The 21,855-nt window shown below is 41.9% G+C and overlaps 1 protein-coding gene across 3 annotated transcripts in view; it reads right to left on the minus strand.

The window, feature by feature from the left end:
- The window catches only part of LOC144936229 (protein diaphanous homolog 2-like), a 111,960-nt gene extending 93,634 nt beyond the window's left edge, over window positions 1-18,326 (minus strand). Inside the window, exons 1-4 of one of the 3 annotated variants that reach the window (XM_078863232.1) lie at window positions 18,053-18,326; window positions 6,645-6,683; window positions 5,279-5,467; window positions 4,723-4,827 (exon numbers count right to left, since the gene is read on the minus strand). In XM_078863232.1, the coding sequence (XP_078719358.1) occupies window positions 4,723-4,827; window positions 5,279-5,467; window positions 6,645-6,683; window positions 18,053-18,172 (453 nt within the window). In that variant the 5' untranslated portion in view covers window positions 18,173-18,326. The remainder of the gene's footprint in view (window positions 1-4,722; window positions 4,828-5,278; window positions 5,468-6,644; window positions 6,684-18,052) is intronic. The other 2 variants (XM_078863230.1, XM_078863231.1) reach the window with 2 other exon arrangements.
- Between the last annotated feature and the right edge of the window lie 3,529 nt (window positions 18,327-21,855).

The following is a 21,855-nucleotide window of genomic DNA, read 5'->3' on the forward strand; positions in this document are numbered from 1 at the left end:
TCATGCTTCTTTTATGAGTAATTCCCACGTTTCAATCTCCATTTAATTCAAATGAATTCTAACAGATATTCTTCCATGAAATAGCAATTCTACTGCAAATCTACCTTAGCTAATAGCTATGATTAGCTTAACTGAGCATCATCACTTCCAGTTTTCCAGAATTGGCGATTCAGGCTATTTTCAGGAATCCAGAATCACCGCTGAACTGCATTGGCAATATCCAGTGTGTGGAATTGGCCGGATCAACCCAAATTCCAAGGAAAGGCCCTCTAGGACTTGGACAGCCTAGAAGGGGCCAGACTGGACGTGGTACTTAACCATGCCCATGAAGAACGTAATCAACCAGGTAGGGTGTTGACTGTTATGTTATCCGACTCTCTGTTGCATTACATTACATTTCTAAGTATACTAGATTTGTGTTTCTATTTCATTTATACCTGATGATGATTGCTTGTGTTGCAATCGAAATGTCGTATGCTAGTATTTAATTTATTATTTTATCTTTATACATGACTTTACCGAAAGAACCAAAGAGTAATTCCTGCAGTCACGAAAGCTCCAAATTAAGTTTCAATATAATATAGTTCCTAGCTGGAAAATAGAGTCGACAGAATCTTGGAATCATGGTTGGCCATGCCGCCTAGATCCCTGAATGGCATTTAGGCAAGATAAGAGGGTCCAAGGGGTCTGGCTGGTCGAGAGGAAGCGCTTTTGAAACATATGGCCAATGCTTATGTAATACTGGTCAATATCACCTGGCTGTCTTCTTGGTTCTTTCAGTAAAGTCACGTAGAAGGGAAATAATAAAATAATAATAATAAAACATAATAAAATACAATTCTCACGACATTTCGGCCACAACGCAAGCAGCCGTCGTCCTCAGGTGAAGAACAGGTCTGTCGGAAAGACAGCGTCTGAATGAGCACCAACAAGCTTGGCAGCGTATATTTAAGCTGGGTTGGAGGGGGAAGGGTGCCTTGACAAAGGAATTTGCATATCAAGACGAAATTAGCATATTTATGGGAAATGCATTTCCAAACCAGCTTAAATAGAGAGAGGGGGCGGGGGCGGAGAGAGAGGGAGGGGTTAGAGAAATTAGCATGTCAATGAGTGGCACGGTGAGTGGCACGGTGAAAAAGCTTGAAAAATTTAGGACAGGGAGAGAGACACACTGAATTAAATAACTTAGCAAAATTTCAAAATGTAATGTAATGCAACACAGAGAGTCGGTCAACACACAATTAGCGCATAGCCTGGTTGATTACTTTTTCAAATTTCACACTTAACGTCTAACTTAGCAATCTTTGAAAAACGTAATCAACCAGGCTATGCGTTAATTGTGTGTTGACCGACTCTCTGTGTTGCATTACATTACATTTAGAAATTTTTCTAGGTTATTTAATTCAGTGTGTCTCTCTCCCTGTCTATTAATTTTTTCAAGCTTTTACACCGTGCCACTCATTGACATGCTAATTTCTCTAACCCCTCCCTCTCTCTCCGCTCCCGCCCCCTCTCTCAAGCTGTTGCACCATGCTACTCACCGTGCCACTCATTGACATGCTAATATCTCTAACCCCTCCCTCTCTCTCCGCCCCCGCCCCCTCTCCCTATTTAAGGCCTCGACACAGAGGCGTGGTTTCTCTGTGTGCCTATGTTTGTCTCTCTCTATGTATATCTGTGATATCTGTCTGCTTATATGTCTGTCTATATGTCTCTGGTTCTGTTTTTTATCTCTCTCTCAAATTTAGCATTCTCAGGAAGAACGTAATCAACCAGGTAGGGTGTTGACTGTTATGTTATCCGACTCTCGGTTGTATTACATTACATTTCTAAGTATACTAGATTTGTGTTTCTATTTCATTTATACCTGATGATGATTGCTTGTGTTGCAATCGAAACGTCGTATGCTAGTATTTCATTTATTATTTTATCTTCATATGTGACTTTACCAAAAGAACCAAAGAGTATATTATATTGTAAGGATATTGCCATTTCAGGCTACGAATCTTGAAAATCACCAAGCTCTCCTGTATATACTTGGGTACACATATATGTATAAGCAGGCCAATGGCTGGAAAATATAAGTACAAATGAAAAGATTATAACCAATATATACAACATAATAAATATATATGAACAAGATATAATTTCTCAAAAATTATAGGTGTTACACAATAGTGGGTGGTATGTCTTCCCAGAAAAATATGTTTGGCCAACTGTGGCTTCTTAATATCACTTTTAATGCATTCAGTTGGCTACCCTATTGTAACGAAAACAGTCCTGATAAAACAGGCTAAACTATACCTGATTCATATTCCAGTACTGTTGATTTAATTACGTGCTGGAAAATAAACACAATTATTTGAAATCCAATACTTCACTTATGAAAATCTTGAGAAAGTAGATTTGTTTTTACTTACTCTTTTATCTGCCATGAACACGAAAATATAAAAAATTACTTTTTCAATACTAAAATTATAGCTTGAATGAAATATAAAGCAGGCAGAGTAAAATGTATTTAAGCAATAGATTGCCAGGTCTAATAGAAGTCTGGCCAATGTGGGTTTCGGCTTGGTTGTTATTCACATGCAAGGGTCCTCTGTGGGTGACACGGCATGGCCTCATAGTATAATCTCCCAGTCGGTAAAGCACGTCATACATTCCATTAAATAGCAAGCCTGTGGGATACCTTTATCTCAAAGGCTTTAACCTTGATAGAGAAACAAAACTAAAGCGAATTCCTCCCCGCATCCCAGTGTGTGCTCCCTTTTCTACTTCGTCATTTAGACTTTAGTTTTGTGGTTGGTCAAATCGGCTTGATAAAGATCAAATGATCGGAAAACATTGCTGTGCTTTCAATTATCTGCTTAATATGGTCTTTCCAAAATCAGTTTAATTAGTAATAGGGCAGTTAATTGTTTCAATTATAAAAATGTTCATGAAAATGTAGGTTTCCCACGTAAAATGTTGCAATGAAATAAAAAATTGCCCAATACCAAATTGAAACATATGCCACATGCTCATCTTCATTAAAAAAGGAACTAGCCACCTACCGCGGCTCATTGCTTTGCTCATTGAAAACATAATGAAGAATATTATTATGTGTAGAGTTTAGTTAAAATTTGTTCAATTCTGGGATGGTAGCATTTTAAATTATCTTAGAACATGCAGTGAAAATTATTTTAAGGATACTAAAAACAAGCCAAAAAGTAAATAGGTCGCATCAACAAATAATTACAAGGAGTAAAACATGCAGAAATTTGTAACAAATTCTTTATACAAAAAAGCAAAAGAGTGGACCCTTACTGCACACATGTCACCACTATACAAAAGCAAATAAGCCTGCTTGATTAGTGCCACAAAACCATTTTCCCCCCCAATCTCCCTTCTGTCATTTTCTCAAGTAAATCACAAATTTGCGAAGCCCCTTACAGACAGGCCATGCCATTTCAAATTCCTTGAATAATGTGCATCGCCAAGGGACTATTGCCATACCACCTGTCAGTCCCATTCTTGTTCTCCATAGCCACAAGCGGACACCCGTCATGAGTGCACACCTCGAACACTCACTGATAAGAAGTAATTCTGGGGTAATCAGGGTTCCTTGCTCTCTGTCTTTTCTCCCGCTACCCATTTCGGTGTGTTTGGGCTGCCCATCAGATAGGATTGAGATCTTCGGTGGCACCACAACTCATGACTCGGAGGTAAATGTCACCTGTAATAATTTACGCGTACAGGCCACGAACCTTACTTTTGGCAATGCTACTAAACACATAGTCCAAAGATGGTCTGCCGTTATGAACACATTCTGACTGCATTTTATGGTGTATCTATCCAGAACGTGGCTATGAATGACAAGATACAGTTTTAAAATGCATGTCACAAAAGGCATCAGGTATTCCAAAATGTAATTTAATGTACTTAAAATGTCAAAACAGTCTGAACTGGAGCTTATTTGTATTCTGTTCATTGATGCTGTTGATTCAGAATATAAACAAGGCAAATGCCATTGGATCTTTTTAATTCTTCACAACATCTGCAACCTGTTTAACGATAATGGGCATGGCTTGCTGATTATGTCTCACCATCTAATGTTGTACGAGATCTTTACATGAAAACATGCCTTTTTCAGTGGGCGTCAACTCTAGATTATTTTTTTTTAATAAAAAATTGCTGTAGTATAAATATGAAACTTAAATTATTCAGCAATAAAATGCCTTTAAATTGTGAAAACATTTTTTTTTATCAGATATAGGCATCAAGTAAAAGATACACTTTAGAGTTTTCTTATTCATGAACACTGAGAATAAAACTAACGTCACATTAAATTACGTAATAATCAATCTAACAACAACCCGTTCAATAAAAAAATACAGCAGTGCATATCGTTAGGTCATTTCTGTTAAATTTAGGTAGACTAGCACGAGTCATGCATTACCATGGTATATGATGACCTCTGCTGGACAAAATATAAATTATTCAAAGAACTAACATGTTTCTTGCGTGCCAAACTTTAGGCTGTAGCGGTGAAATAGTGCCCTCCCATGGACAAATAATGTATTTCAATGATAGGCAATTCCACTGCAATGGAGATGGATAATGTTTCAATCAGCACACCACTTGAACTCTGTAACATTTCAGAATCCAAGGGTTAGGGACAGAAATCAAAGTTCAGCATTCAGTTGGGGACAAGAGTGGGAGTGGAGGTGATGACAAACTCACCGTCTTGGAAGAGGATGCCATGTATTGCAAAACCATGTCACGCTTCGTTTTTTCATCTTTGTGACGCAAAGGAGCCTTGTGGGCCTCACTGAGGTTCATGTCCTCCTGTTGTGTAAAATAAAATAGCAGCACAATAGTACAACGTCTCAGAATATCTATAAATTATTAAAAAGATGAAGCTTGGAGGAATAAAAATAGAAAGTACAGTACTGCTTTTGTCCGCAACCACTCTTACTCCAATTATCTACAGGAGCTGTAGGGTCCTGCAAAAATTCCTATTAGCTGTGTTCCTATTATTATTATTATTCACAATTATCAAAGGATTTTGCTATTATGATTTGCGGAATAGCGTTCTATTAATCGCCATGGTTAAGAGTAGTTGAGCAGAAAATGCACCTTCTTATCCGTAATTGTTTCCTACAGACAGTGGGGGGCGTGGAGGTGGGATACAATCATGGATAATTGAATCCGCGGTACTGGACCTCCACATCACCACGAATAAGAGGAATTCTCCCGCAAAGAAAATAAGAAAGGAAACGTATCTATGGTGTTTTACCAGCATCTTCTCAAAAAACGTGTGGATCTGGTCCTCGGTGAGGTCATCTCCACCGAAAGGTAGCTGAGCCCCGCTGGCGAGTTGGCTATCACGGCTGCTCGGCCCTCCTCCACGTTGCACAACGACGGGGCGGTCCCCTTTCTCCTTGTCCTTCTTGGCGCCAGCACGGATGCTTGCAAAGCGGTCCAGCTGCGTTAGCACAACACACGGGGGGAGAAATTAGCGCAAGGAGAATTTCTTTCAACAATGCAGAGTAGTTCTTTCGAAGGGAAGTGCAACGGTAACTGTCAGAAATTTTAAACCAACTTCGAATAAAGCGTAGTTGCAAGCACAATGCACATCTTGCTTGCACGCCCTTTTCAATGTACTATTTTATTTATACTTTTTTTTTTTTACAAATGCGATGTGAAGGGTAAATGAGCATCATTTTTTTGTGTATATATATAATGACATAATAATGTAAACTAGAAAATTCAGAATATATTAATCTGTAAATAGTTCCAATGTAGAGCTATGGCAGTAAAACACTTTATTCCTACAAACCACATTCAAGTACAATTTACAGGTGTCCTATTCAATTACAATATAGTGCATTTAACGGAACAGGAAACTGCGGTCATCTGAAATGGCCTCATCTTCTCACACTCATTGGTTAGGAGTGTATGTGATGGCTATGGTTAGCCTTCACATCACTTCTTTTTTCCCATATACCAAGAATACAAATGTAAAAATTAAGGCAAAGAAAAGGTGTTGCTGAAACCACAGTAAGGAATAATCAAAGCTCAAAAACAGATAAATTACCCAACGATGATGAGCTGTCGCAGAAATACTTCTGAAAATCTCTAGTTTCCTTCAAGTTAATCTCATTCTTCACGAGAAAATTATCAAATCCAGTTGCACATTTTAGACGTGACAACACAACAGCGATAACAATTATGGGTAAACAATGAAGGTAATGAAAGCTGCGGTTGGCTCATGGAAATGCACGGTTGAAATGATGTAAATTTGGTGAAAGCCACGACCAAGGGCAAACGTACATTACAAATAGAACTGTCTTGGCAATCACGTTATTTGGGATAGCTTGTTCAAGCGTGCTAAATCTCACACTGCAATAATGAAACACGTACACTAAGTGGAATACCACGGAGCCAAGGCACACTCCGAAATGTGCAGTAAATGTTTACTCGTGCAATTCCCATTAGTCAGCAAAGCGTTTTCTTTCGGAGGAAAGCAAAAGCATTCACGATGACATTCCATCCATGCGCACCTTTGGTCACATGCATGGCACTCGTGAATTTGCAACAGTTATGCAAACAGAAATTGTGTGCAGAGAGCCCGTGTAAGCAAGCAGCACACACGACCTTACCAGAGACACCTGCTCATGATCCGTAGATTTTTTCAGTTTCTGCTCTCCAAAAAACGAGGAATTAAAAAGAAAAAAAAGAAAAGAGAGTAGAAAAAAGAACATTGATTGCTTGTTAAATCCCATCACCAAACACAATCAGAAGGAGAAAACAACAGTCAGTGATGCCGCCCTTGGAGAAGGGTAAGAGTTTTCCCATGCCTGAAATTGCTGCATGTGCTTATTTAACTTTCTTACAGGCGATTGAAACAGAGAAGACAGAGTGCATGCTCACAGAAGGCACACAAAGACACACTTTAAGAATATGCGCCAAATCAATGCCAGTCCATCATTTTCAATTCAAATTGTCACTGGTCATTTTTATTCGTGTAATTTCCTTTAGTTTTCCTCTTGGCAAAAAAACAGATGTTGGTCGCTTCTAGACCCATCAATAAATTCTGCACAGTGGTGAAAAATAACCAAGCGGTAGCATCAGCACTTAGATGTGATACACACACTCACAACTAGTTGCAATATTATGCTCTATGCTCTTACTGAGGAGCCAACTGCTTATTCATGCTTATTCCAATAAGCAGTTATCCCCAGAACGTGAACGAATCGGCATGCTATCTGCCGTATATGTTGCACTGCATGACCCTTGTTCTGGCAGCAAGAGTAATGCAGCCACCTGGTTCGATAGCGCAGTATTGTCACGCTCTTCTTTAATCTCGCAAACCTCATGTCGCCGCTGTTTAAAGTTTGACTTGCCCTTTAGGAAAGCAATCTCTATTCCTATAACAGTATACAGCTCGCCACATCCAACCATTTTTTTTCATGGTACGTTTCCCACGTAATGCGGCTCGCAGTGGCACTCATCAGCTTGGTTATGCTCCAACAGTAATACAGTGCCAGTGTCCAAGGAATTTGTGACTCCATTTCTATCGAAATAGGTTTATTGGTTTATCTTGTGCTTTTTAACACAGTAAGTCGTGAATTCATGTTTCAATAAATCTTTCCACGCAAGCCAAGAGGGTCCATTTTTTAGATAGTATGGATGATGATAATAACAGAGTGGAGGAGCAACACACCATTTAAAATATGTATCTAAAAACTCTCCATTATTGTCATCATCCTTAACTCTCCATTCATGAAATAACAAATTAATCTGCATGCACAAATGAGTCACGTGCATGCATTAAATAAATATTTTACAAGTTTTTGAAGGCAAGCGGGGATATATTGTTACCCTTTGATGTTTTCTCTAAAACAAACCAAGTTATGCAAATGTTTTCATTATTGTTGTTTTTGTGAAATAATTATTCGTATATTTTATAAGCTGCTGGCACGAGGTTGTTTATTATCAGTAAAATAACATGTTACTCTTACACAAATCCGAACATCCGCATATATTGGCAAGGGCACACTGACTTTCCAAGAGACAGTATACAGTGACCATAAAAAAGTTACATTTTCCAAATAAGTTTACATTTTTGTTAACCTTTACAAATGTTTAAAAGCTGGATAACTCATTAGCATATGGCTCATTACAAGTCATAAACTGTAGCTACTACAGTAATGTCAGGATATCATTATAACTGTGCTCTGTATCTATTTAATCAGCGATGCAAATATTGCGCGTGGCATATTACTGCCTTAAAAGAAACACATATATAATAGCTGACGTTTCGAGCAATGGCCCTTCTTGACAGCACTTTATTTACATGTTATTTGACCCATGCGTGTTTTTTGCGTGTGTGTTCGCTGTGATTGTGCGCCACTGCCAATGCGAGCATCACAAACTAATGTGTGCGGCATATGGTATTACACGGACAAAATTGGCATATTCTGGCATGGCGTAGAGGGGACCGTCTTGATTGCCTTTTTTGAGATAGCTCACTGTAGTACAGCAAAGCATCTGCCATTTGTGGCCTTGCCATCTGTGGCTTGGAAAGGAGGGAATATATATGCACTTCACTTATACCTACCAACAGAATTACCAAGCCTTGCCCACATAAGCAGACACTTTAAAGCGTCACACTCGGGGTGTGGTAAAACATGTTTTTACATAAACAAGACAAGTTAACAACACATTTACACGACACATTCATATTTATGGGAGATAACCCCCCAAAAAACTGTATTTTGAATAAACAGGGTATTTTTACTGACTCAAATGTGGGTCACACTTTGGCTTAAACAAGAATTCTTGTGAGAAATGGCACGAAGAAAAGTGGGTAGAGGAGTCTCAAGACAATTCTCACATGCGGTTGACAACCTGACTGGAGTGTGGCACCATACCAGTGCACATGCCCACTCTCCAGCCAGACTTTTGAACACCCACACACACATAAAAGATAACAATCCTCTCGGCAAATGAAATGTCGCAAACACCAATGGATGATACAGTACCGTCGTGTAAAACAACGTGGCATTCTCAAATGCAAACATTACACCAGATATTTGAGAAACCACATCAGCGCCACAGTGCCTGTTTAGGCCCTGCGGTTCCAAGTTGACGTGCAGCTTTGTGACCAAAGGATCCCCACGTCACTGTAGTGGGTTACCAAACATCTTAAAAAACATAAAACCAGTTCGCCTTTTGGTGTTCTCTGGTCTGACACTGGCGAAACTAGGCACTTTAGAAGGGTGTCCTAGTGTAGACATATCAGTTTCAAAGACAATGCCCATATATTTAGACTTAAAACTTTCGTGCCTGCAGGAATTCATAATTCTTGGTTCTTTCGGTAATGTCACGTAGATGGAAAATTAATTAAAGTTACATGTAATTATCAGAGCATGATTTTTATTTGCATGGTCATCACAAGTACGTATGGTTAATGCAGACATAATTCCTTGCAAAAGGTTTCTATTTGATGTTTGAACATCTTAATATCTGTTTTACTGCCAGAAAGGGTAAACCCTATTCTTATTTTTTCATAACATAAAACCGGTCAAGCTGCTAGGGAGTTACCCAAAACAATTACAACTACTACCACTTAAAACTAGCACCGCAATAACACTGCACTAAAACAAAGCACTGAGACTTGTGCTCAAGCCAAATCACATTTAATGAGCAGTTTTGAAACGCATGTTCCACTGAAGCTAAAAGTGCTTCGTTTTGTTGTGTGATATCGCACACAATGACCCGAATGCTAAGCAGGGCAATCTGTGGCAGCTACTATAATGAATACAGTATATATATCTCAAAAGACAATTTAAATTCCAAAGTAATAATCAGTTTTCTTATTTAACAGGTGTTCCAACAGTGCAGGGTCAAAAGATTAATTGATTGGAGCTGGTACTACAAAGCTTGAGCATGCACTCTTTGTATGCCACTGTAGTTGCGAATTAATTTGTTAACCCCCATCCTTCTCACAGCTATAAGTGAAAAGCAGACGGATCATCATCGACGGTGGTGAATTCGCGAATGCGGGGAAAAGCCGTGGAACTGGTTTGATTGAACATGCTCTTTAAAATGCAAGCTCATGGACGAGATAATCTTACGGATAACTTGGAATGCTTTAATGTGATGCGAATGTCGATTTGGTGCACTGTAGGGCACTCGAGATTTATGACAAGCTTCCCGTTTTCAATAATTTAAAAAGGCGACAACAACAACAACAAGGTGATACTGCCGACGCAGAGAACGCCCAACGTAACAGTTACCAGCCTCGAAAGTGCAACGACAGACGTCACCCCGCATTTGGTTCGATTTATTTGAGTGGACGACATCCTGACCGTGTTACAATTCTGGCTAGAATATTTGCACGCGCTCACGTTGTTCCCTTAACGCATTTGAACGTTCGTCTTAGCCGCAGGAAGCACCCCCCCCAACGATATGCAACCGCGCAGATGGAGCAATGCGAATCAGCGGGGAGTGTGTGCAGCAGCGAGATACGTACGGGTGGTCCGCATCACAAAACCGCAAGGGAGTGCCCGAGATTTGCCTGCGGACAGCACTCATCCAGCAGTGGATACATCGTGGCGAATGATAATGATTATCGATTTCTTTAGTTCTTTCATTAGCCACATATTGTAAAAACAATTTTTTTTATTGATTTATTCAAGTAATGTATGTTCAATATTCCATTGGAACCTCATTTGCCAGTAAAAAATATGATAATTGGTTTTTTTACCCTTCTATCTGGCAACAAAACTGACACCTTTTTTTTACAAGGAGTCATGTTTGCATAGACCACAATACCTGCAGTCATAATGCAAACAAAAAACATAACTCTGATAATATATGCACTGTCCTTGAAGTTGATTGGTCCACACCCGAGACAGCTTTCCTTAGAGCCTAGTCTCACATGGGTTGGACCAGATTACGCATATATTATCAGAGTTATGTTTTTGTTTGCATTATGGCTGCAGGTATTGTGGTCTATGCAAACATGACTCCTTGTAAAAAAAGGTGTCAGTTTTGTTGCCAGATAGAAGGGTAAAAAAACAAATATCTTATGTTCAATATTGTAACGTAGTGCGAGCAAAATTACAGCAGTGACTTCTCAAAAGTGCAATCGCCTTGTTACCGTCACCTATTCATACTGCACGCAAAAAGCGCCCAGCCTCTGTGCATTTTGCAGAAACCAACAATAGCGCATTGTGGTCCACTGGTCTTAGGTCACCATCTCATTAGAAAAGCCCGGTGTTCCATTTGTCCATCAACTAAATAAAGCCCTGAATCAAAAAGTTATAGAAAGTGTCCCCTCCCCCCCACCCAGATGTGCGGGTAAAAAGTTTATCCAAGAGGTTTACAAACATTGTCGACTCCCCCTAAAAAAATGTTTTTGTAGACATATGCCTAACACATCCTACATAAAATAGTCAGTAGCCGTAGGTCGACAAATTTTTAGTCAAATAAATGTGAACAAAATGTCACCAACCGAAACTGGTCTCGTGTTGTCTCTCCGTGTCGTTGCTGGCTGTCAGTCAATTAAAAAAAATGTATTTCATTGCGACTGAAGGCATAAGAACCAGAAATCAGTTATTCAAGAACTATGAATAGTTATTGCATAATCCACAAAGGCCGGGTGTTTTTATTGTATACATTCTGAATGTTGTTTAAAACTCATGATTTTCAGGTGTGCACTGTTTTTTTCTGATATGATGAGTTTTCTCATCAATGACATATTTTATGATTAAAACTGTACAGGACAGTTGAGTTAAAGTTCACACGAGATACAAGAATGTGGCTATGCAAGATCTTAACAACTGTCCTCCGAACTCAAATTCCAGGGTATTCTGTAGATCAGTCAACCAACAGCGTATGATGTATTGCAGTAGATTCATGAGGCCAAAGCATTAAGCTTACTAACGTTAATATAACCTTACATCCACTCACGATTAATTTAAGCTTCTACATCAAACATAAGTTGAAAACAGAACTGTATGTACTGTGGTTTTACACGTCAAAACGATTGGGTGGGGTAGAAGTGCAGTGGTTTGCGTCATACACTATAAACCCTGAGACCTGAGATCAGTTCCCGACCGTGGTTAATACTCGTGGCAAGTAATATCTGAACTAGTGCTGCCCACCCACACTTCACCAACCCGTCATGAACAGCATGTCCAAAACACCGACACGGCATCGTGACGCCTTCACCCGCCAGCAGACAGTTCATTAAACAAGTTACCTAATGTTCTACTTTCATTTTCAACTTTATGAAGATGTATCTCTTTGAAATACTGTACATTGTTCATTCGGACAACTTTAGCCGGCAGTCTTAACACTAAACGTCAAAGGTCGGACGATATCTTTTTTTTAAAGTGCCAGTTAAATGGCTTCCAAGGTGAGAATTGTGAGGGTGCACTTGATTGAGGTCACTCTGACGTCATACGAGGTCAGTTTCCAAGACAACACTCAAATATTGTCACAAGCAAAACACTAGCTGATGGCATTTTAGGTCAACCTAACCTGGGGGGGAATCACTGAAGTGTTGAAGAAGCCGATTACAAAGCAATTCAGACAAATTGAAATTTAAACTACGGGGACTAGACTGAAAGAGGCCTCAAGCGGAACACACTGCCAGTGTGTGAGAGAGATATATGCACTCCCAACAGCAGCGAAAGGTTGAAAGCGGCAATGAATATATATCGTATATCGTTCTGGTAAAAGTGCACTGGACTTGCAAAGCAGAGGTCACCACCGGTTCGATCTCCCAGCACAGCAGTTGAAGCAAAGGGGGCAAGTTTCTTAATTGCTCCAAGATCTGTCCACCAAGCAGTAGAAATGGGTACGGCCACAGTTGATGGGCAGAATGCGTGTGGTAGGATGCATTGTGGGGACTCCAAACTCTTATAAGACGTCTGGCCAGCGTGGAAGAGTAGACCTAAAACATCCTCTAGCAATATATAAGGCTATGCTATACACGTACACTACTGTGATTGTGAACCAACACTCAATCGACCTCCTTCAACTGTCTTCAAGTAAATTCCTCATATTGCAAATACAATGCATTTTTTTAAATATCAATAGAAATTTTAATTGGAGGCCAACGACCCTATTGTGCTACAAGTCCCCGAAGGGCAAAGTATCTGTATTAAGGTGACGGCTGATTGGTTAGGTAACCGAGCTTGGACCACAGGAGCTATATGACACGCTGTAAAACACGCCCGTTACGGGTAAAAATATCGTATGACCCAACTCATTGTATTTTTTTTATGCCACACAGTTAACTACGCCCACGTTTTTCCACTGCCGAGTGTTCGCATTGGAATGCACTGTAGTAGAGTATTCATATTGCTCCACACCACGCACAGAGCGGTCAAAAATGTAATCGTTAATCATAAGTACGCCTTGCCACATCAATCCACCAGCCCAAAATACATAAGATAGGAAATAATTAACAAGAGCCATTTTAACACATAAACTACCATACTTGTATGTTGTTTTAAATTGGCATTTTGTTCATTGGGTATTTTTGTTCCTTGCTACGCTGTTGAGTAAGTCTTCCCGTCCAACTTAATCTCGTGCCTGCAGATCTGCTTTGGCTGCCACCACGAACCGGCACATGAGACAGAAAAGCATAAGAGATTGCAAAGCATTCATGAGTCGATCAGGAACACGTTCAGTACAGTATTGGACAGCATACATGTAGTTTTGTGAAAGAGACTGAAATATAACAGTAAAAGTACTCCCCTCTTAAAAACGCCACCCATGAGAAAAATGCGTATACTGCATAACATGGCTGTTCCCTTTCTCGTTACCAATTTGACTGTTTTTGACAACAGCTTTTGGTCACCTGGTTCTGGAAAAAATAAGGTGATGGTTATTGCAAAACAAAATTAGAAGTTTTCACGTGCACAAACAAAGACTTAAGATGAAAAAAAAATCAGACGCTTTAGTACCTGAGGAAAATGTATGTTGAACTTCTTTCACACCGTACGATGTGACTAGCAGGTGGAACAAATGTAACTGCAGCTGCACAATGTCACCGTACACATTGACACGTTATCAGGGGGTGTGCAAAGAGCACAATAAAATGGCAGTCAATTGCAAAAAATAATCAGGGGTTATGGTTCCGAAATAGGCTTGTCGTGTCAATGAATTGAAACACTGTCAACTTGTTGACTGTTATATTTAAGCTACATTTACAAGCTGTGGAGATGTATTATTGTCCTATGAACAGCTATATTTCACATTATACCGAGGATGCCTTTATAACATCTGGCACACGTGTTTTACTTGCAAACACTCTGAACCCGGGAAGTGGGAACATGTGTTTCCTACAGAATGAGGTGTGGTCAAAGTTGCAGGCTGTAGTAATGCCTTATGTTTCTTAAATGCCAACAGACCACCTTTGACATTAATTTGTCTGCATGGTGTGAAGCATGCAGCTTAAACATGATATATAGTATTGGACGAATATGCAATAAACAGACAGGAAGTCGTTGTTGCAACTACTGTACTCTATAAAAAAAACAGACAGGAAGGACATTTATCTACTTACACGTTTTTGTTTATGGGCCTCTAGGCCTACTTGACCAAAGTTTTTCAACAGCATTTACTTCGGCAAGAAAACTCCACCAGTTTTTACTGTCAGGGTCTCATCGAAAAGGATTGGTCAAAAATGTATCATGGGAACTACATGCTAAATGATGCTGCATCATATCCTGGGTTAAGTTGTCATTTTTTTATATGATTTAATTTATTTTATACCTACGTGACTTTACCGAAAGAACCAAATAGTAAGTTGTCATTGTCACGTATTGTAAGCCCTGGGCATGAATCAAACTCAGGGCACTGGCATTACAGTGTAATGCATTAACCAGTGTGGTAAATACTACGCCATATCATTCTGGTCATCAGCAGCCATGATCTATCAACTACTGGATAAGGACCTGCCCATTATCACCGTCCCTCATGGTCTCACGATCCATCTAGCTCCTGCACAGGATCCATCTAGCGCAGGGGTCGACAACCAAAATAATAAGATACTTTTTTTTTCAGTCAAAAAACTAATTCAAGAGCCGCAATGCATGCAAATATGAAACGGTGGTCCTTAATCAATAAAGTCACCAAGCAGTCCTTAAAGAGCCGTATGTGGTTCTGGAGCCAAAGATTACCGGCCCCTGTGCTAGGTGGACATAGTCAGTGGGAATTAAGAAACGTACCAATTGTTTCCACAGCCAGGTCAAGAGATAGAACCGGTCACCTAAGGATTGCAAGTGTGCTAACCATTAAACCATGGCAATAATAAACAGTAAGCAGAGCAAGCTCGTTAATTCACTCGTGGCACCTCCGATTAGCACGGTTGGCTATGTACGGTAAATAATTGCATTGAAACTAACCTTCATCCACGGTGAACATTCATGATGACTATGCCTCCATAAAGCAAAGTTGTATTTTTGTTACACTTTTTTTGATGCTCCTGAAATTGTATGTGCTTTGTTTCAAACTGGCAGATATTGAGAAGAAACACATAAGAGTTAACGTCAAGGACAAGTTACTCTGTTTTCGGTTGACTCAAAAAACACACACGGTAGCTGATTTAAGCTGATTGACATCCCAGCAGTAGTTTGTGCCTTGAACAAAATGTCACATGTTGTACATTCAAGGAAGACAGCATGCTACCGTTGCTACATCTCATTAAAAGTTTTACTCGTCGTCGTGTTTTTCTTTACATGGAAAATACTGCGAATATACAGCATACAGTACTCAAAAATTAGCTGCCAATGACAATCTATATACCTCTTCTTTCATGCCTACACACACGGTACAACCATTTTAATGAACCTATTTGGCAGGTTCCATGAGCTTCGTTTAGGCCCTGTAGTTTGTATTCATTATTGGGCACGTCATGAATGTATGTATCCTTCATGCATTATGCAAACACAAACAGAATGCTGGCATAGGTCAGTGTTGGGGATAAGATGGATGACTGGCAAAACACTGGCCATCAATTCGCCCAATATACCAATTTTGGAAAGTGTTTTGTGAGTCATATGCATACTGCTCTTATATTCAATATTGTGCCAAAATGACCTTAGCAGGCAGTTCTTTCTACACTTCGTGGTTAGTCATAAGCTCAACTAGATAACCATCATCTGTAACGGCACCCTCATGTATGTGTCCAGTACACTGTACATGACAGGCGGTGTGTTTTTGAAATTGAAATAAAGATTAACAGTTAATTATGGCTAATGCCAGGTCTCGAAACGTCTCCATTCCTTCCTTTCGGATGTGAGACGTTCATGCTTTATAAAATACACACTGTACGAAGTTAATAACAGATTAATTATGCCAAGTGAATAGTGTGGTGTCAATATTGAACAGGTGATAACTGATCATACGGTCCAAGTAGTAAAATTATTTTAAAGCTTACGAGTACAGTAGTAATTGTGCTTATATTATAGTAAAACAATTTTACCCTTTTATCTGGCAACAAAACTGGCACCTTTTTTACAAGGAGTCATGTTTGCATTGACCACAATACCAATGATCATATTTTGCTACTGACAAAAGATATTCCAATGGTGGTATATTATAGTCATCAGCAGTCCTTTAGCTCTTGACCAATCCACTGCTGGATGAAGGCCTCCCCATGCTGTCGGCATCCCTCCAGGGCCACGCGATGAAAGAATCCATGTGGATGCTGCGCACGAGCTGAATTCATCACTCAGTTATCTCGGGCAAGTTACATACTTTGGTTGTCACTCCCTTGTTCAGTCTCGCCACTCGCTTTTCTTAACAGTACGGTTGGCTACGTACGGTGCGAAAGAAGTTCAACATACAAGTCTGTACAGTCGTATTTCCAAAATATTTTAACCTCCATACCACTCTTCCTGTATACAGTGTGGGAGAGCGTACGGTATGTTTGCAGTGGTAATTCCACATTCCCATGGCTGGGCTTAAGTACGTCCATCGGACGTCCAGAATGGTATCCAATGCAACGGCTCTGGACAGTTGATTGACTGAATCTGTCAACATAAGAGTCCAGCCCACGAGCCTGACAAATTGACACACATACACACTCTACAACACTTTACAGGTTAGATCATTTAACATCAGCCATGGTCAATCCACTGCTGGATGAAAGCCTCCCAAAGCCACCGCCATCTCCACTAGCGGTACTCTGATGGGCACGCAGATTTAGGCAAACGCACGTGTACGAGTTACACGTACGTATACACACAGAACGTCACCGCAGCTCTTGTGCCAGGCTAGGTGCACCGTGATGTGACCGACACCTATATTAACACAATGCACCCTACACTGCACTTCATGTCACCAGTCAACACACCTCTTATGCCCGAGCAAGTATTTTGGTATACTGTACACACACACATTATTGACCGACACATGCAATGTACAGCACTGTACAAGTGTTTTTGGCAACGCCACCCGGGGCACGATGTTGTTTGACCATACTTCGACTCCTTGCCTGCTTTCAGATCATATCCACTCACCACTGACGATGTCGGCCGTGGCGTGGGAATCAAACTCTGGAAGGATTGGGTTTGAGTAGCGTTCATTAACCAAATCGCTTCCATTGCGCCAACCTAAACACACTTTTGGGGCACCTACGAAGGCTACCGGCACTGTGTAGCCCTCGAGAGGGGGGGGGGGGTGGCCACCACCAAGCCCGGCCGCCTTTGTCTCCCCAGCGCCGATGTCTTTACACACCGCACAGTGTTTGGGGCAAGTGCTGTTAGCGAGCAGCGCCTATGAAGGCCGGCACTGTGGCACACGAAGGGGTCGGTGTCCAGCACAACGCCCGATAGGAGTAACACACCACACACGCCTATACGACTTAGTACACAGTCATATTGTCAATATACACAACGTTGTGGAAGTTGTGTGCATGGAAGAGCACGGAAAGAAGGCGGACGGGAGCGGGGTGTGGTTCCCGTTGCGACGACGTTGATACCGGACCAAGGAGGAAAGAAGGGGTCCTGCTTTTCAACAAGCGGGACAACATTGTACTCACAAACTTTGTCTTCTTAGCGTGGTCGCTCTCGTCGCCGAACTTCTTCTCTTTCTTTTTATCCTTCTCTTTGAGACGCGCCAATTGGTCTCCCTGGTACGGCTGCTTCGGCGTGTTGTCCATGGCTGCTTCGTCCGCTTGGCTGCTGTTGCTGCTGTTGTTGTTTGTTTGTGAGAAGGGGATACAAGACGGGGTCCACAGGGTTTGTACGGACGAGGGGCACGCACGCACGGGAAGAAGGGGGCGTGGCTCGCGCCGAGGCACCCGGAAGTGCGGCGCGCGCTAAAACCACGTGCGTGCCTGGTAAAGTGCCGTGCTGAGTATATCAGTTGTTGGCCGAGTATATGAAGTGAGCCGAGTATCTAAGTGTGCAATAAAAATCGCGGCCGTCTTTGCATCCCCGTGTCGTGGTGCGTCGTGCGTAGGCCTCCCGTACAATCGTGGGGAGACGAAGGCGACCCGGGCGTGGTGGCTGGCCCACGCCCAACCGCGTGTGCCTTGCTCCAGCCTTCCATTGGTGGTGATCGTTGACAGCACTTGCAGCCAGCAAGTCTGTTGTGGCTATACGGAGGATGTTTGGTTGAATGGAGCTATTCTGCGGAACGGGTTGCGTGCTGCGATACGAACCAGGCGACCTGCCAGTGCTATGGATAAGGCCCATTGCGTGCTATAGTACAGCACTGGACTAATTGTACAGTACTACGTGCGTGTGTATTCGTGTGCAATGCCCTACGTGTCCACGTCTCGCCATTGATGACTGCGTGTGATCACTGCTTATACTATACGTGTGTACAATGCGTAATTTATACTCCACAATGTATACACAGCGACCACTTACAGTATTGCACGCTTGTATATGATTGCATTCAGTATGTGCATATACGGGTACACAGTTCTGCAGTGTGCATGTGTTATGCGTGCATATGGAAATGTGTACATGCACGTGTGTCCATGTATATACACGGAACTTGTATTGTCATCTAATAAACCGGCCCTTGTTCAAATCTACCCAAGGTCAGAGAAACCTAAAATATAGTACATGAAGCACGGTGCGAAAATTCAAAACAAGTAGGAGACAAAAGCAGCAGGGCGTATGAGTGGCGCTCATCACAATAACCCCTCTTGGGAGACGTTAATCGTCGTCACGCTGTAAAAGTGCTTACTGTGAGCAGTTTTCTCCAATCGGTTCGACTGAGTTAAGCATATATGTATAGGCAAGATTTAATCGAGTGTATGCGTACAAAGGCAACCGTGTGTGTACATATGGTTATAGATTGTGGGTATGAATACTATTAAATTATAAACCATGACTAACAGCCCTCCACGTGTATAGAATGTACCTTCCACGTCTACATATCGATGTCAATTATTCACAAACATGTTTAAAACCACAATGGACAATTCCAAGGCCAAGCAAGCAACATCAGCAAACTGGATTTAGAAACAAGTTTAAAACTATAAACTAACCACAGTATAAACTTTTAAATTATTTTACCAATTAAGGCCCACTGATCTATGTAGCTATTTTTAGAAGCGACCGGGCCACAAATGATAGCTCAACGAAGTGGCTTATAGTGTGGAAATGTATAGCAGCCAAATACAGTACTCTAAAGTAACGCATGTTTCTTAATGTGGAGGGGAAAAAAACTACCATTGACCACATGCTATCATATTGCAGACAATTTCAAATACAGTTCGACTATGCCTGGCTTTTGTCGCTTTTGAGGAGACATTTGATCCAGTGGAAAAGGAGCTGCCATCAAGGGAAGGATGGCTCATAATGGTGGTCAGCGCAGCGGAGATGGAGCAATGAGATCGGCTCATGTGTAGGAAATGAATTGGAGCAAACATGGAACGTTGTGCTAACGACATGCCAACTTTGGCCTGAAATTGGTCCAACGTTGGCCCGCAGTTGGTCCAACGTTGGCCCGAAGTTGGTCCAACGTTGGCCTGAAGTTGATCCAACGTTGGCCCGAAGTTGGTCCAACGTTGCATGTTTACTGCTTTCCAACTGTGGGCAGGCCATCATCAGTGAACTGGTGGTGTTAATGAAGAACATTCACAGATGAAAAACAATTCGTATACGATCACGAAACGCAATTGAATCGTGAATTTGAGCGTGCACGATGTGTGAAAATAATATGCCAATTATATGCAAATGTTATCTCTGGTTGTGTCCTTGGAGTGTGCTGTGCATTTGATTATTTAATACTAGCGGGAAGTACCCGGCGTTGCCCGGGCGAAAAAGACAGACACACATCGACTTACATACACTATTAGAAACATTGACCCATACACACATACACATGGACTGACACACACATATAGACTGACACACACAGACATCGACTTTAGATACACATGGAGTTACACATGGACGCACACACAGTGACTCACACAACAACCGCCATTCGCCACTAAGTGGCGGTGACGTCACCACGACGCTTGTGCCAGGCCATGTGCACCTTGAGGCCACGTGAAGTGTCGAACGCCCGCCGGCAGGAGGTCACGGGGCAGAACCAGGTGCCACGAGTCGACTGACTGAGATGACCGAGATGACTGGCTGATGCACCACCTGTGCCCTCTACTGTGCCAACTTGCTGTGCTTTAGCCACCCGGCACTCCGCTCATTGTTGTGAGCGTCGCTCCTCCGCCCTCTGTTGTTGTTGGAGGGCGACTGCCTCCAATTGCCCAGTAGCATCCTTCACGAGCCTCCTTCACAGAGGCCGATCTTGACACCGCTGGTACCAGTCATCGGCAAGTCCACTCAGCTCCACATCCTCCCGTACCACGTCACTCCATCTCTTCTCTCGCCCGTGCCGCGTCCGTTTAGCCCCCTCGATCCGGCCGAACAAAAGCTGTTTCGGCATGCGGTGGCTGGGCATGCGGGCTAGATGACCCAGCCAACGCAGCCTTGCCTGCCGGAGGTGCTCACCGATGGGACTTTGTCCAGATCTTTCGAGGATTTGTGAGCTCCGCACACAATCCAGCCTGGTTAATCCCAGGATGGATCGTAGGCAGGCCAGCCTAAATGTTTCTAACCGGCGAAGATGTTCCATTAGGGGGGTCCACGTTTCGCAAGCGTAGAGAAGGAAGGGAATGACTGTGGCCGAGAAGACCCGAAGCTTCGTGCGGAGCGACAGACCAGGTAGCTTCCACACAGCGTTAGGCAACCGATGAAAAGATAATGCCGCTCGACTGATTCGGAGTGATACCTCTGCTGTTAAACCGGAGCCGGTCATGAGCACACTGCCCAGGTATGGGAAACTCTCCACTCTCTCCACAACTGCCCCATCACCGATTGGGAGTTGTGGGGGTGGAGTGCCCAATGGTACAAAATACCCAAGCAGGTGCTTCGTTTTTGTGGGGCTGATGGTAAGGCCCCACCTCTTAGTGGCACACTCCAGTTTCGCAGACACTCACATCGATTCACACGCACACATGGACTTAGACACACACGTAAATATAAAAATATACTAACTTAAATTGTAAATATGAGTTGTCTACACACACCACGTACACACATTTACTAACAAATTCACATCGACTGACACACACACATATCGACTCAAACACACTAATGGCTCACACGCGCACATGGACTTACACACACGCACAGCGACTTACACACACACAGACATATCGACTTACAAACACAGCGACACACACATGCACTTACACACACATACATGGACTCGCACACATCGATTTACACGCACATAATTGATGTTTTTAATTTTAACTTACACACACATTGACTGACACACATATAAACTCACGCACACACACATCGACTCGCACACACA

Source organism: Lampetra fluviatilis, chromosome 15 (genome assembly GCF_964198595.1).
Source record: "Lampetra fluviatilis chromosome 15, kcLamFluv1.1, whole genome shotgun sequence".
Taxonomy (NCBI): domain Eukaryota; kingdom Metazoa; phylum Chordata; class Hyperoartia; order Petromyzontiformes; family Petromyzontidae; genus Lampetra; species Lampetra fluviatilis.